Here is a 17,683-nt window from a genome sequence, read left to right on the forward strand (position 1 = left end):
ATCGCCATAGTTTGTTGACAGTCGTGCTGCTGTGCCGGGGGTTTCTGCCATGGCTGGGGGGAGTAGCAGGGGGTGGACAGGAGGTGGACTGTGGAGCTGCCCCACAATGGGAAACCGCATTGACTAGCTAGCCTAACGGAGCATCCCACTGGCGGGGTGAAACAGAAATGTGTCGCGGCGGGGTGGAGAATCCAGCCCTTAGACTCAGAAATGGAGAACCCAGCCACATGTTTTTCCATAAGACTGTAAATATGTGTCAGTTTTGAGATAGTTCCTGTAGCTTCTCTGCTCCCTCTGTCATCCTTATTCTTGCCCTCTTCACTTTGATCCACCCATCATAATCTTTCCTCTCCTCTGTTACCCTTAAGCCTCCTATTACACTAGACTCTATTAACATTTCTTTGCACGTTAAATCCCTCCCCTGTGCCTGCAAACAGGACCATCCCAATATGCACTTTGACCCTGAGCCCTCCTGTTATCCTGCTCCATGCCTTTGTTCACTCCTGTGACCCACCCCATGAGACGTTCCAAATACCCTGCCCTGACTCTCGACCTGCCCCCCCTCCCCCAACCCAGACAGAGTCCAACTTTCCCTTTTGACTGTGACTGTTCCCTTCGTCACACAGAATCCTCAATTCGATCCTCAGCACCCCACCTTTCATCGCACCAAAACCAGCCTTTAGAACCGTTGTGCAGCTTTCAATCCTTGCATGAACCTGCCCAGCCCCCGATCCCGTACAAGACCACCACACTCAGAACACGAGACCCTTCCCTCCACTACACGTCCCTGTACATGAACACCAATCATTCAATGCCACTGCCTTATGCCAGAGAGCTTAACAAAGAACAAACAAAGAACAATGAGAAACAGCACAGGAACAGCCCTCCAAGCCTGCGTCGACCATGCTTCCCGTCAAAACTAAAATCTTCTACACTTCTGGGGTCCCTATCCCTCTATTCCCATCCTATTCATGTATTTGTCAAGCTGCCCCTTAAACGTCACTATCGTCCCTGCTTCCACTACCTCCTCAAAGAACATGGGGCACCTTTAAAGAATACGTAAACCAGACACCACAAGAATCTTGTGCTTTGCTGATTTTATCCTGATGGTAAGGCTTTATTGAAAACTCTTTTACACTGAGGAATATTCATGGCAGGTAACTGTATTACGTGTTAAAACCTGACACAGACTGGTTTGAATTTCAACACACAGCAAACATTCTGCATTTCCACCGCCATTGTGAAATCAAAATTTCCCACCCTTCCAAATTAAGTCACTTTGCACGCCAAGTTTTCTACTCTTGTGGGCTCCATAAATACCGCCCTCCACACCCCCACACCCATCACCACCATAAGTCTAAAAATATAAAGAATAAGAGTGATGCGACCATCAATTCACTCGATACATGAGTAGAAGTAAACCGTGGCTTTAATCAACTTAGAACAGTGCCTGCCTGTGACTGAACCAATGCTGAGAACTGCCTACAGGTCGACTGCTCTTTATACCTCCCTTCAAGGGGAGGAGCCATGGGCGGAGCCCATACATGCCCCAACATGTTCCCCTGTGGATAATGCCATATAATGGCCCATCGGAGAAGCCCACAAGGGCAGCAGCATAGCACAGATACAAATACAAGTGCAACAGCACAGATACAAATACACTGGTGGATTATTAATATAATACATTCACCACAAAGAGGTGAGAGTAAAGATCACACCGAGGTCAGAAACAAAGGTAACAAACAGAGAGAGAACACAGAGATATAAAATAGAAATATTAATCGACTGTCAGAAATAAAATGAAAGCAATAACTATTAAAAATAACTTAAATTGCCTGTACAACAATGTACACAACATCCAAAATAAAACACTGGAGGCAATAATCCATAGTGAGGCTCCAGATGTAGAACCAGATGGAATTACTCAAACATGGCTTCATAAACATCAGGTCTGGCAACTAAATATTGAAGGTTATAACATAATCAGAAGGATAGGGAAAGACGAAGGGCAGTGAGATAGCTGTATTAATTAGATACAGCATAATGGTAGTGGAATAAAAGGGACAACATTAACAGAAGGTTCGGAACAGAGTCCATATGGATTGAAATAAATGGTAAGGGATCTGTCACGTTAATTGATGCATATTGCAGACCACTTAATACTGGAAAGGAGGTGGATGATAAAATATCTGAGGGAATAGATGAAATCAATAAAGCACATGGAATAATAATCATGGCAGGTTTTAACTGCCCTGAAATAAACTGAAAAGAAGAGATAGTGAGACAGGCACAGGGAACGTAGTTTTCACAATGCTTGCAGGCCTCCTTTCTTACCCAGTATGTGAAAAGCCCAACAAGTGAGTGAACACTGCTGGAACTAGTGACGAGAAATGAACCAGAACAGATAAGAGAGATAATTGGAAGGGAACATCTTGGCAATAGTGATTACATGGAGTAAGAGGACAGGATTGTATTGACCCAGTTGAGGCCCCAATCTGACGTGTCAGATACACGCACCGGTAGGCAGCAGGAAGCTCTGTGGTATTTTCCAAGGAGTAACCATCAGTGGGGAAGCCATCCAATTAATGGTGGTGGGCGGGTCCGAGTGCTGGAAGCCTACAAGCATCTGCAATTTTACCAGGCACCTGTGGAACATTCAGACAGCAGCAACCCGGAAAACAGAAGGAGGATATAGACAGAGCGCTGAGATGGCATTAAGAAAAGTAATGGTCACCCATCTCTTCAGTAACATCTCCCTTGAGCAGCCCATGAAAGGAGGCAGGTCCTCTTCCCACAAGTCAGAAAGAGGAGGCCACCAGTCAAAATGATAAAGTCATTGATGGATGTGACCAAAGTGGGGATTGATGCACTATCAAAGATGACAAGACAAGAGTAGAGTGTAATTGAGGCTTTATTACGCAGAGTTGTGGAGCCTCCCGCAGCTGCTGCCGAAATGGCTGCAGCTCGGAGAGCCCACACATTTATACTCCGCCTACTGAGCGGAGGCAGCAGGCTGGGATCTACCCCCGTACCTGTAGTACAGGGGCCTTACCGTAATACCCTCATATGCACTGTACACAATACAACAGTGGTGACTACCATATTCACCCCCTGTTAAAAAATAGTCCAGCGGGGGTGGTGGAAACTATTTACATACCGGTTGTTTTTTTAAAAAAAAACACGTTGTTTAAATTTTAAGAAAGTGGTTACAAATTTAGACGGTCTGGTGCCTTGGTCCATCGTTGCGAGCGACAAAGTTGTGGTGTTGAAGTCAGGCATCGGTTTGGTCGTCAGGGACTCCGAGATCGTGTCAACCTCATCTTCATCCACGGGTGGGAACAAGGGGAGGGTGGAACGTCCTGGAGCAGGGGCTGAGGTGGGGTGCGCCGGGGGGGGGGGGGGGGGGGGGGGGTGGCGCCGGGGCAGAAGGGGGGGTTTGTGGGGACCTAGCTGGTGCCAGGTCCCAGAGGGAGACTGTGTCCTGGCGGCTGTCGGGGTACGCTACGTAGGCATACTGCGGGTTCGTGTGGAGTAGCTGTACCCTCTCAACCAACGGGTCCGCCTTGTGGAGCCGCACGTGCTTGCAGAGGAGAACGGGTCCTGGAGCTGCCAGCCATGGTGGGAGCAAAACCCCAGAGGTGGACTTCCTCAGGAAGGCGAAGAGACGTTCATGGGGAGTTTCGTTAGTTACAGTGCACAAGAGCGACCGAATGGAATGAAGGGCGTCGCGGAGGACCTCCTGCCAGCGGGAGGCCAGGGGAGGTCTGGACCGTAGGGCCAGCTGGACGGCCTTCCAGACCGTCCCATTCTCCCGCTCCACTTGCCCGTTTCCCTGGGGGTTGTAGCTAGTCGTCCTGCTTGAGGTGATGCCCCTGTTGAGCAGGTACTGGCGCAGCTCATCGCTTATAAATGAGGATCCCCGGTCGCTGTGGACGTAGGCGGGGAAATCAAACAGAGCGAAGATGGTGTTGAGGGCTTTGATGACGGTCGCAGATGTCATGTTGGGGCATGGGATGGCGAAGGGGAATCTCGAGTACACGTACATTGAGGAAGTACGTGTTGCTGTCGGTGGAGGGGAGGGGCCCTTTGAGGTCCACGCTGAGACGTTCAAAGGGGCGGGAGGCCTTCACCAGGCACGCACGGTCTGGCCGGTAGAAGTGCGGTTTACACTCCGCGGAGACCTGGCAGTCTCTGATGATAGCCCTGACCTCCTCGATGGAGTAGGGCAGATTGCGGGCCTTTATTAAGTGATAAAAGCGGGTGACCCCTGGGTGACAGAGATCGTTGTGCAGGGTGCGGAGTCAGTACACTTGTGCGCTGGCACATATACCTTGGGATAGGGCATCGGGGGCTCGTTGAGCTTACCGGGGCGATACAAAATCTCGTAATTGTAGGTGGAGAGCATGATCCTACACTTCAAGATTTTATCATTTTTGATCTTATCCCGCTGTGTGTTGTTAAACATGAAGGCAACCGACCGTTGGTCAGTGAGGAGAGTGAATCTCCTGTCAGCCAGGTAATGCCTCGTTATACTTACTTGTACTTATCACTTGGTATTTTAACATTTCTCTCACCTACTTGTTTCATCAAACCTTCTTCTCCAGTTGTGAAATAGAACGGAGGAAGGACCTTGCATTTGTACAGTTTCTTTCACATTCTGAGACTGTTCCAAACACTTCATGGCCTTTGAATTAATTTTAATGTGTAGCCAGCCTCTCTTATTTTACTGGCAAGAAGGATAATTTCAACTTCAGATGTTTAAATTTTCATTGTCAGTACTGATCACAATTAGCCAGGATGAGATGCCGTTCCATCTGGTATAGTTGATGCTACTAATTTCCCTTACTGCCTGAGGTGAACTGTATCATTGCTTCTTATCAACTGGCTTGGTAATAAAAATTAAGACAACTTAGCCATTGAAGGCCAATACATTGAACCATCAACACTAGCATTAAACCTGAAACACTACATTTTCTATAATTATGTAAAAGCTTACTGTGGAATGAAAAAAGTTGCAATGACAAAGTTGGCCTTTAGTTGAGGAATTCCTTTGTTTTAATGCCTATCTTTAAAAGTTAACACTGAAAACATTCACATCCTTGCAACATTAAATCAAATCATAGAATAATATGGCACAGAAGGAGGGTGGCAGAGTGGGAGTGGTTAGCAGTGCTGCTTCACAGCGCCAAGGACTCGGGTTCAATTGCAGTCGTGGGTCACTGTCTGTGGAGTCTGCACGTTCTCCCCGTGTCTGCGTGGGTTTCCTCTGGGTGCTTCGGTTTCCTCCCACGGTCCAAAGATGTACAGGTTCGGTGGATTGGCCGTGGTAAATTGTCCCTTGGTGTCCAACGGTTAGGTGGATTGGCCACACTCAATTGCCCCTTGGCATCCAAAGATGTACAGGTTCAGTTGGGATACAGGGATAAGGCAGGGAGTGGGCCTAGGTGGGGTGCTCTTTTGGATGGTCGGTGCAGACCCAGACCAAACGGCCTCCTTCTGCACTGTAGGGATTCTATGGATCATGCCTATGCAAGAGCTATGCAATTTGTTTCACTCCCCTGATCTTACCCTGTAACTCTTCCTTTTTAAGTGGTAATCTAATTCCCTTTTGATAGTTATCATTGAATCTGAACCATTCCAAATCCCTTAGTCTCTTTACATAACTGAAACTCCTCGTCGCTGGTACCACTTGAATAAATTTCCTTTGCATCCTGCCCAATACCTTTACATTCTTTCTGAACTGTGATGCCTAGAATTGGACACAATGCTCTTGCTGAGGTCTAACTTATGATTTATACAGAACAGAACTTTCCTGCATTTGTACATTTTGTGCATTCTGTCCAATGTTTTAAAGTCGAAAGGGCTTGTTTTGTAACCTGTAACATTCATTCTTTTCATTATTTGTTCGTCCCATGAGATTTGTATTACATTGGGATTGCTGGAAAAAATTCAGTTCGGGATCCCAACAAGTGCCAGTTTAGTTCAGAGGTGACAGCAAAAGCTGGGGCTAGGTGAAGACACTGCGGAAAAGATCTTCCAACTGTTCACACTGGCAGGATCTTCCGGTCCCGCCAGTGACACACCCAGCTGCGGTTTTCCCAATGGCATGAGATGGATTCAATGGGAGATCCCATTAACAGCAGCGGGACCAGAGGATCCCGCCACTGGCCAATGGCGGGCCACTTCCAGCTGCCGAGAAACACGCCACGGGAAGGCCAGAGAATCGTACCGTCTAACGTAACTTTTGATCAAGATACTGCATAGTTTTATTTGTGTATTAATTGTTGTTAGTTGTACGCAGACCGCAGGCACAAACTTCAATCCAATTTAAATCATTATCGACTAAAACTGTGGCTTTTGGGTTAAGGTGTATACTTGTAATGTGCAACGCTGTAAATATTAAATTATGTAAAGATTGGTCCTATTTCTCTCCTTAACTGGATTTCTGGAATAGAACACACAGGATCTATATATCCTGGTCTGTAAATAAAAGTATTTACGTGTGTTCGATACAATTTACTTGCCTTAAGTGCCATTGCAGATTTCCTACATTTTACCAGGTGAAAGAAACTGTGACTGAAATTCTCGTCCCTTCGGACTGGTGGGATGTTCCGATCCCGCTAACATCTAGAAGGACAAGGGCAGTAGATACATGAGAATAACACCTCCTGAAAGTCCCCCTCCAAGCCACTTACCACCCTGACTTGGAGATATATCCCATTCCTTTGCTGTTGCTGGGACAAAATCCTGGAACTCCCTCCCTAACAGGACTGTGGATTTACCTGTACCATATGTACTGCAGCAGTTGAAGAAGGCAGGTTACCATCACTTTCTTAAGGGCACTTAGGGATGGGCAACAAATGCTGACCTAGCCAACAATGCTCACATTCCATAAATAAATGTAAGAAAAACACCGTACTATTCCATTGCACAAGACTGCTGTAGATTGCCAATGGAAAATGGGATCCACGTGCTTGCTCTCCAAGACTACCCGACTGCGAACGTACCGTGGTAGAGGGCCAAACAGTCGGGTTGGATCACCCTCTCAACCACCCGTTGTCTGTAACTGTTAATGGCCAACTAGGCCAGGTACAGGAGCACCCTTACGAGGAGGTCCTCCTTCTCACCAGGTGCACAACTTTCCAATATTTTTTCAAGGTGTCAGTCCTGGCAAGAAAACCAGGTATAATCCCGTCAGTGCCGGCGGGAAAGCTCATTGTGTATTCAATCTCTTTGGGGGGGGGGGGGGAAATTCCTCCACGTGATTCACTCCGGGCTCTTGACAGCTTGCCTCTGATTCACCCACCTGAGAAAACTTAGGGCGAGATTCTCCGGACTCACGACGGGTCGGAGAATAGCAGGCGTCGGAAATTTTTACGGCGACGCTGTTCCGACGCCCTCCCGCTATTCTCCGAACCCCGCAAATTGTCGGAGTCGCGTTTCCCGACAAACGCCTCCTTCCCGCCCCTGACACGACCAGAATCGCCACTGTGAGCCCCCCCGCTATTCACCGGCCCGGATGGGCCGAAGTCCCGACGTCATGGCGCCCTGTTTGGACGTCGTGAAACACACCTGCTTTTTAAATTCGTCAACCAGTCGGCCTGGCTGACGACTGCTTGGAGGAGGTCAGGGCACCACTCTGCGCACCGCTCAGCGCACCGCTCAGCGCACCGCTCGAGTCTGGCCACAACGGGGAAGGCATCCCTGGGAACGGGAGGGGGTCCAGAACGGGGGCGGTGGGGGGGACGGAGGGGCAGTGGGGGAGACGGAGGGGGCAGTGGGGGAGACGGAGGGGGCAGTGGGGGAGACGGAGGGGGCAGTGGGGGAGACGGAGGGGGCAGTGGGGGAGATGGAGGGGGCAGTGGGGGAGACGGAGGAGGCAGTGGGGGAGACGGAGGGGGCAGTGGGGAGACGGGGGAGGCAGTGGGGGGCGACGGAGGGGGGGGGGTTTAGGTAGAGAGTGAGCCGTCCAACCCCGTAACAAAATGTCTGCCACCATGCCATGGTGTGCAGGTGACTAGGACACGGCCGCTGGTTCCCCTGTGGCTTCCGGCCACAGGCCACTGACGCACCCGTGAGGAGGACATAGTTTACTGGCCGTTGGATGCAGGAAGTGACCAGGGGTTAGGCTGACCGCGTGTCAGCAGCGCGACCAGGCCACCGGGACACACTGGTATCCCATGGCTGGCGGCTGCCGAGGGGGCGACTAACGTCCGTCTAACATGTCCCGTTTCTCCGCCCCCCACCACCCTTCTGTAGGTTAGCACGATGCATGGGAACAGAACGGCTATGTTCTGCGCAGTGGTTGGGGCAGCTCTACTGGATTTGGAGATGCAGCAGCATCCACACCCACAACCCGCAGTGGCTGCAGGGCCAGCTGCAGCAGCAGAGGGAAGGGCCGAGGAGTTGCCAGTCGTCGAGCAGCATGGGGGGGGGGGGGAGGAGGAGGAGGAGGAGGAAGAGGAAGAGGAGAGAGTGAGGGTGCAGCCACGGCGTCAGAGGCGACGACCAAAGCCGAGGGTGTACCGTGTCCGGGTCTCTTTCCTAACAATGCCGGACATCACCTGCAGGAGAAGACTCCGGCTGAGTAGGCAGACGGTGATACATATCTGCGAACTCCTGTCGCACCTCGCCCCACGTGGAACGGGGGGAGGACACGCGATCCCGGTAGCCATCAAGGTGACGGTCGCTCTGAACTTCTATGCTACCGGCTCCTTCCAGTCTCCGAGCGGGGACGTCTCTGGGATCTCCCAGTCATCGGTGCACAGGTGCATCCGGGATGTGACCGACGCCCTCTATGCCATCGCCGATCGCTACATCACCTTTCCCGAGGACCGAGCAAGTCAAGACTCACGAGCCCGTGGATTTGCCAGTGTGGCCGGGATACCGAGGGTTCAGGGGTCAATCGACTGTGTTCACGTCCCCATGCGCCCGCCTGCTGTGGACAGGGACGTGTTCACAAACAGGAGGGGGACATACTCCATTAATGTCCAGGTGGTATGCGACCCCCACATGAGGTTCATGAACGTCTGTGCAAGGTTCCCAGGGAGTGTGCATGACTCCTACATACTAGCGCAGTCGTTCATCCCTGCGATGTTTGAGGGACGTCCCCCCCGGCTGAGGGGCTGGTTGCTAGGTGACAGGGGTTATCCGCTGAGGTCTTGGCTGATGACGCCGATACGGAGGCCTCAGACCAATGCGGAAACACGATACAACGAGGCCCATGCAGCAACCAGGGGTGTGGTGGAGCGCTGCCTTGGCCTCCTGAAGATGAGATTCAGGTGCCTGGACCGCTCCGGTGGGGCCCTGCAGTACCAGGCCGACAGGGTCGCTCGCATTGTAGTGGTCTGCTGTGCGCTGCACAACATCGCGATGCAGAGGGGAGATGACCTGTTGCAGGAGGCGGAGGGAGAAGCTAGTGGCAGTGGTGCCAGCACAGAGGAGGAGGAGGAGGAGGCTGGCGGATTGGCGGGCGCAGCACGCAGACACGACCCAGGTGCTGGTGATGTCCAGGAGGCGGCACGACGGACCCGGCAAGGACGGCGGGCACGCGACGCCATGGTGGCAGCACGGTTCACGCATCGCATGTGACGTCCCCGATGAACACCAAACCACCACCTGCATCGCTAGTCATGCAGAGGGTCACCACACAACTGCCACCACCAAACCCCCCCCCCCTCAGTGTACACTGCTCCACTTCGACATGACGCTTATCACTGGGTCCAGACGGAATGGCACAACATTGATGGCTGTGTCAGCGGGTGTGATCAGTGCCATGTGGAATGATGACAGCCCGCTCTGCGAAGAGCTGTGAGCTCAGAATCGTTAGAGAGAGTCTGACCCATGGCAATAGCTGAACCATCCACCTTGGTGGCCGCTGAGTTCGTCACTGACACTCCATCACGTGCCCGTGTGGGCTAGCTGTGGGAGGGGGGTAGGGGCAGGGACTGCACACCCGGCACCGAGGTTTCACCACCCGCCACCCCCAGCGACACTCGGTCACCATCACGATTCCTGTGGCTGTGGAACAATCACACGGTATTACAAGTAAGGTGGAACAGTGTGTTTAATATTAACAATTATTTACAGGTGCCCTACCCCTACAACTAAACTGTGCCCTTCACCCGTGCCAACTTACTCAGTGTCTATCTTAGTTGCCTTACGGGCCCTACCACTACGTCTAAGTGAATCCCCAGATGATACAGCAGGAGTGGAGGAGGATTGCTGCGAATCGCCCCCCTCGACTCGTTTCTCCTTGGCCAAGCGTTTCCTGGGGCGACCCGGCCTTGATGGGCCAGGCTGCTCTGCGGGCGTCTCGGGTGACATTGTGCCACCCTGCTCTGCCTGCTGCCCACCCGATGCACCAGGGATGGGACGGGGGGAGGCCGAGAATTCCGGGACGTCCCGTGATGGAGTTAATGGGACGGGCCCCGAAACCTCCTCCTCCCTCGGGGAGCCCGGTGGCCCCCGGGCCTCACTTTGGGACAGAGGTGCGAGCGGGGAGTTTCCCCGTCGCACCACCGACACCTGGCGCTGCCAGTCCTGGAGGCCTGCAACGGTATCCACCAGGATCCGAAGGTTTGCAGAGACGGAGTCCAGGGAGTTAGACATTCCCGCCAGGGACTGTGCGATCTCAACCTGATTGTGCACGATGCCATCCAGCACATGTGTCAGGCGGTTGATGCTCTCGGCGACTGACTGCTGCGACTGGCCAATGACCTGCTGAGACTCGGCCATGGCCCGCAGGGCGCCGGCAATGTCGGTTTGGCTCTGGCACATTGCTGCCTGTGAGAGGGCAACCCTGTCCAGGGCCGAGGATGACGCGTGCACATTAATCCCAACGTCTTGCATAACCTGACCCATTGCCTCCACCGCGGATGCCACCCGTGCGGTGTCGGACTGGGTCTCTGCCATGAGCGGCACCACTCCCTGCTCTTGGACGCGGGTCGACTCCTCTAACAGCGTCTGCAGAGTCTGGAAGGAAGCCCTCATCCCGTCATTGTTTCCCTGGGTTTCCTGAGGCATCGGCTGTGCGGGTGGGTTGAGAAACTCCAGGAACTCCGAAAACGTCTGGGAGCCAGCTGCATCCTGGGCCTGGTCTGGCCTCCGCGAGTCCGGGCCCTCTGTTGCTCCGACCTCCACCTGCTGTACCTGCTCATCTGTGATGTGCCAACCAGACTGTGCCCCAGGAGACTCATCACTAAATAGGCCCGCCGGGGTGTGTATCTCTGGGATGATGGAAGTGGTGGGAGAAAGCAGTGCCGCAAGCCCGACGCTCTCAATGGTTAGGTCCTTGTCCAGGGTGTGGGGCCGCTCAGCGACAGGAGGGTTGTCCCTGGCCATTTCTGGTGGTGGTGGTGGACCTCGAACCCTCTGTGCGTCCTGGTCCGCAGATTGGGTTGGGGCAGATAGGGCTGCCCGCTGATCGGGCACCCTCTGTTGTGAGGCCCCGGGTGAGGTGGCGGCAGATTCGTGTCTCCGTCTGCAGCCAGACGGCCCTGGTCGTTCGGCATCACGTCCTAGGGAAGAGAATGAGACGGGTTATTTCGATTTGCTCGGCAGGCCGCTGGACGGTCCCAGTGGGCAGGGTGTGTGAAGGGACAGAGGATGGGGAGGTGTCCCAGTGGGCAGGGTGTGTGAAGGGACAGAGGATGGGGGGGGGGGGGGAAGGGTGTTTGTCAGGGAGGGTTGTCTCACTTGCTGCAGTTCCGCCAACCTCGCATTGCGCGATATCGCGGGTGGCAGACCCCCCAACAAGGTCCAGTGCCCTCTGTTCAAAGGTGCTGAGGGGGTGCATGTTGGGCGAACCCCCTCCAGTCTTGTGCCGCTCACGGTGGTTATGACCGGCCTTGGCCTGTTGGGGGAGGAAACATAGGTAGATCATTACAAAACGGTAGGTCTCAGAAGTCCGTTCTGATACTGGCACAGTTTGGGGGGGGGGCAAGTTGTCATCAGATGATTGCATCTCTCCTCGGGGCCAGAGCGCTGGGTCTGTGACAACTTTGTGAACCACCCTCAAATAACTCTGCCCCAATCCCTCTCCCCCCCCCCCCCCCCCGGGCAGTTAAGGGGGAGGGATGGTTGTGACTAGGGGGCACCCTCATGGCACTTACCCTGGCAGACCTGGTGAGGTCATGTAGCTTCTTTCGGCACTGCTCTGCTGAGCGAGGGGTCTGCCCCACAGCACTGACGGCAGCAGCCACGTCACGCCAGGCCTGGCGGACCGTGCTGGCAGGTTGGCGATGCCCTCTCCGCGGGCGGATGATGCCCCTCCTCTGCTCCACGGCATCGAGCAGCGCCTCGACGTCTGCATCAATAAAGCGAGGTGCAGCTCGCCTAGGCTCCGACATCCTGCCCGACAGATTCTGTGGTCGCCCGCGCCTTTTTACGGCGTCGGGCGGCGTCACATGGGCGGGTTCGTGTCGTCGTCGCGTTCCGTCGTCATCACGCACGTAATTGACGCGGCCGCGCTGCTAGCCCATTTCCAGGAAGTGAATCGGTCGGGAAATGAAGCCTTCGCGACCGTCGTAAAACGGTCCCGATTTTTACGACCGTTTGCCGACTTTCCGCGGGTGCGGAGAATTTCGCCCTTAGTCTCTGTACTCAGTGGGGCGCTCCTTTTAAGCCTCTCCCCAGTAGTACCCAACACTTGTTCCAAGTCCAGTTAGGGGGGGGGGGGCGGGTGGCTGCCGTGTTTTCACAGAGGGAGTCCTCACCCTCAGGATGGTACCGAGTAGAGGTGCACAAGGCTTGTTATATGAGGAGCGGTTGAGGACTCTAGGTCTGTACTCAGTGGAGTTCAGAAGGATGATGGGGGATCTCACTGAAACTTACGGAAACATAAACGATTGATGCCAGGATGATGCTTTCCCCCAATGGGGAAATCTAGAACTAGGGACATAGTTGCAAAATAGGAGGGGCGGGATTCTCCTGCCACGTCTGCCTGGCGACCGGAGAATCCCACCCGAGGTCAATGGACTTTACCATTGTCCACATCTCGCCTGTGGCGACATTGTGGCGGGCGGGGTGGAAGAATCCAGCCCGAGGTCTCCTATTTAAGTGGAGATGAGGAAGAATTTATTCACTGAGAGAGTTATAGATCTTTGGATTTCTGTATTCCAGAGAGCAGAGGAAGCTGGGGCATTGAATAAATTCAAGGCTGAGTTAGACAGATTTCAGCAAGTGAGTTGAAAGTTACGGGAGGGAAAGGCAGGAAAATGGAGTTAAAGCAACAAAGACAAGCCATGATGTTATTAAATGATGGAGCAGGCTTGAAGGGCTGCTCCTGCTTCTATTTCTTATGATCTTAGAGAAACAAGCCATTCAGTCGAACCAGTCCATGCTGTTGTTTATACTCCACTCAAGCCTCCTTTCATCTTTCCTCAGCTAAATCTACATTCTTCCTCAAAAGCTTGCCTAGCTTCCATTTAAATGCATCTCCCATTCACTTCAAACACTCTGTAGTAATGAGTTCCACATTCTCATCACTCTTTGAGAAAGAGTTTGGTCTGGATCATCTGTTGGATCTCTTCGGGGCTATCTTATATTGACGGCCTCTGTTATACTCTTGCCCAAAGAGGAAACATTCACTTTGTATCTACTCTTTCAAAACCTTTCATCATTTTAAAGACGTCTATTGGGAAACTCACATCTGGGCTTTCACCGAGTTAACATCAGGTCTGATTCCGGGATTCCAAACACCATTCCTGGGGTTTACATTTTTCGGGAATGGCTTTTAAGGATGTGGGCTTGTTCGGGTCAAAAGCCAATTCCTTGAACTCTGAACCTGCTGGGGTCCATTTTAGGAATAGGCATACCACAGTCCTCCACAATTTTCATGGAGTCGGGTCAGCTTTTCAATGAGTCATGGTTCACGGCATCTCATAGATGTCATGAACCATAGTCTGCATAAGTGGACCGTTAAAAGGTAAATTCAAAAGATCATCCCCATGTCACCCCCCCCACCTAAATATGTCGCCCCAAATAATCTGTATGGCTCATGATGCCCTCTATATCGAGATATGCCCACTATGTCAACTTATGCCCCCAAACAGCCATCATGATCCCTCATGCCCCCATGCTAAAGAATGCCCCACCACTCAGTACCAAAGTCCCCAAGCCAAGCTATGTCTTTACACCCCCATGACCCCTCATGCCAAGCCCGGCAAGTCCATGCCCGTTGACCCCCAAAACACAGTAATGAACCAATGAAACCTCTGGCGACAATAGGTTGTGTAAAATTTTAAAAAATTAAAAGTCATAACTTTCCACGATGTTAAAAAAGTCATTTTACTACAGCGCAATTAAAAGTGACAATCATCTTTAAAGTTTTAATAGCTAAAACTACAAACACTTGAAACCTCTTAATTTTTGTGTAAATAAACAGTGTGTAATTGACAACAGAGTAGAAAACCAGAACTGTCAATCAAGCAATGTCTTGTCTGGGCTCTCAGTCAAGAATACCAGCGACCATACTCAGGAACACAAAGTGCTGAGGAATTATACCATTCTATGTGGTTCCAACTGGAGCTGTGGGGCCAATAATATTTCAAAGGGAATGTAAAAGGGGGCATGTTGATACCTGAGATTTAACGGGGACATTGCAAGGGTGCAGGCAAGCCTGGTAGCAGGAAATACATTTGAATAATTTTGGACATATTTTCATCCAATAGTTGTGGGATAGTGGTAGTAACAATAGGAGTCCACAGGTGCAGACCCAGAGGGGTGTGTGGGTTGTGGGAGAAGCCTCCACTTTGTGATTGAGGGAGCAGAAGATCAGAGCTGTATTTGAGGCAAGAGAAGCTAAAGGTTTCATTTTGTGCCCGGGAGTTAAGTAGTGGGGTTGTGGGGCGGTGGTGCATGTGGTACAGTTGTGGGTTCATCCCAACGCCTCCTGGTCCATGATGAGTGCTAAAAAGAGATGAGTTTAATTAACACAGTGTTGACATTAAATGTACATATGTATTTTAAAACATTGATGTTAACATACATTTTTATTTCTCACAGGCATCTTCTCAGTGCTCAACTTGTCCTCTGAATGCATGTCTCTTGCCGCAGAGCTACCCAAGGTCTCCTACGTGAAAGCTTTGGATATCTGGTTGATTGCTTGCCTCCTCTTCGGCTTTGCGTCTCTAGTAGAATATGCTGTTGTGCAGGTCATGTTGAACAGCCCAAAAAAAATTGAAGCTGAAAGGGCTCGAATCCAAAAGAAACTGAAGGCCAAGGAGCAGGCCATTGCAGCTGAAGGGAAAGGATGTGGAAACTGGGTCAAACCAGCCTCTAAGAATACTGTCAATGGGACAGGCACCCCTGTTCACATTAGCACATTACAGGTAAGAAACTGAGACTCAATCTTCAGTTTGTTTACAACTTCCCTCAGTTTTTCTGGTTTCCAACATGTTTCATCTTGAAAGTTATGCAAGAGGGGATTGTTAAATCATCATTATCGTAACTGGAGTTACAATGTTTCTACTCTTCCCCGCAACTATTGACATGGCTCTGGGTTTTCCGATGGCGCAGGCGGCTTGCCTTTGCCAGCAGGATCTACCAGTCCCACCAAAGTCAAGGGCCATTTGTCTTGCTCGTCAGCTGTGCTACCAGAGAATCTGCCATGGGAGGAAACCTCTGGTGGGTCTGGAAGATTCCGCCAGCAGGAAGGGCCAGAAAATGCCAACCAATGTGCCAGCATGCCAATAAATATCAAAAACACCCAAGTACACAGAATTCTTAGGACACAGATTGTATTGACTGGCCTGAGGTAGAACCTGAAAATCTTGCTAATCCTGCGCTGGTTCATAGACCTGTTTGAAAATCTACAGGGAATCATTTTCAGAATTCAAGCTTACTGCTTCACCTGTTTGAAGGTCCCATGAGATCCAGGGCAATTTGGCTAATTGGATTCAAAATTGGTTTTGTGGTGGGAGGCAGGAGGTGATGGTTGAAGGTTGTTTTTGTGACTGGAAGCTTGTGTCCAGTGGTGTACCACAGGGATCCAGCGCTGGTTGGGTCCCTTGCAGTTTGCAGTGTGCATTAATGATCTATACATGAAAGTAGGAGGTATGATCAGTATGTTTGTAGATTACATGAAAATTGTTGGTTTGGTAAATAACGAGGAGGAAGCCTTAGATTACAGGACAATATAGACAGGCTGGTTAGACAGGCAGAACAGTGGCAAATGGTATTTCACCACATGAAAAGTGTGAGATAATACAATTGGGGGCAATGAAGAAGGCAGGGGAAACACAGTGAATGGTAGGGCACACAAGGAAGTAGAGAGGAGCAGAGGGACCTTGCGGTGCATGTCAATAGGTTCTGGAAGGCAACAAGACAGGTAGATAAGGTGGTTAAGAAGGAATATGAGATGCATTTCTTTGTTAGCTGAGACATAGAAAAAAAGAGCAGGGAGGTTATGATGGAGCTGTATAAAGCATTTGTTCGGCCTCAGCTAGGTTACTGTGCCCAGATTGCATTAGAGAGCGTGCACAGGAGATTCACCGGGATGATACCTGGTCTGGAACATTTCAGCTATGAAGAGAGGCTGGGATTATTTTCCTGGAACAGAGAAGGCTGAGGGGGAACCTGGTCAAGGTGTACAAAATTATGAGGACTGTAGATACGATAGATAGGAAAGAATCTTTCCTGTTAGTAGATGGGTCAGTAACTAGGGGAGATATTCTATGGGATTAGAATAGAGAGGTATTTGATGGCTCACGCAGACACGATTGACCAATGGGCTTTTTTTTGTGCTGTAAAGCTCAATGACTCTCTGCGTTGGTCTCGGAAATTCTGATGCACACTTCAATCCCATTTTACCAACTTCAGTCAGAAGTGCCCAGTGGATGATCCATCACCAAAGCTAGTATCCAACCAATTCGAGTCACTCCAAGTGATGTCAAGAAACAGCTGAATGCTTTGCATAGTGTAAAGGCTATGGGCCCCAACAACATTGTGGCAATAATGCTTAAGACTTGTGCTCCAATGGGCAGCATGGTGGCACAGTGGTTAGCACTGCTATATCATGGCGCCGAGGTCCCAGTTTCGATCCCGGCTCTGGGTCACTGTCCGTGTGGAGTTTGCACATTCTCCCCGTGTTTGCGTGGGTTTCGCCCCCACAACCCAAAGATGTGCAGGTTAGTTGGATTGGCCACGCTAAATTGCCCCTTAATTGGAAAAAATGAATTGGGTGCTCTAAATTTATTTTTAAAAATGACTTGTGCTCCAGAATTTGCTACTCCCCTGGCAGAGTAAAGCACAGATGTTTGATTCTCTTGAACGCTTGAAATAGAAACTATGGCCGGAACGTTCCAGCCATTCACACTGATGGGATTTTCTGGTCCTGCCAACGGCGCAGCCCTGCCGCAGGTGTTCTGGTGATAGGGGGTGCATTCTACAGGAAACCCCTTGACAGTGGAAGGACAAGAAGATCCCAACCCTAGCCAATGGTGTGCTGCCTCTGCCTCCACAAAATACGTAGCGGGTTGCTCAGTAAATCCCGCCCTATATTTGTGTACGGTTGAGTTATTTTGAAGTACCATCAGTCTTGCTGTGTAGCAAAAATGTGATAGCTGGCTCTCGTAAATTGCAATGGCATGATGCCCAGCAATTTTTCTTTTGTTTTGATAATGGTGTTTGTTGGAGGATTATTATCGAGATCACCTCCCTGCTTTTCTCTGAATATTGCCTT

General features: G+C 51.0%; 1 protein-coding gene across 2 annotated transcripts in view; it reads left to right on the forward strand.

The window, feature by feature from the left end:
* glrbb (glycine receptor, beta b) overlaps positions 1-17,683 on the forward strand; it is a 258,440-nt gene that overhangs the window by 157,751 nt on the left and 83,006 nt on the right. For both annotated transcript variants that reach the window (XM_038792295.1, XM_038792294.1), the window contains exon 9: positions 15,007-15,332. In XM_038792295.1, the coding sequence (XP_038648223.1) occupies positions 15,007-15,332 (326 nt within the window). The remainder of the gene's footprint in view (positions 1-15,006; positions 15,333-17,683) is intronic.

The sequence above is a fragment of the Scyliorhinus canicula genome, chromosome 3 (genome assembly GCF_902713615.1).
Source record: "Scyliorhinus canicula chromosome 3, sScyCan1.1, whole genome shotgun sequence".
Classification (NCBI taxonomy): Eukaryota; Metazoa; Chordata; class Chondrichthyes; order Carcharhiniformes; family Scyliorhinidae; genus Scyliorhinus; species Scyliorhinus canicula.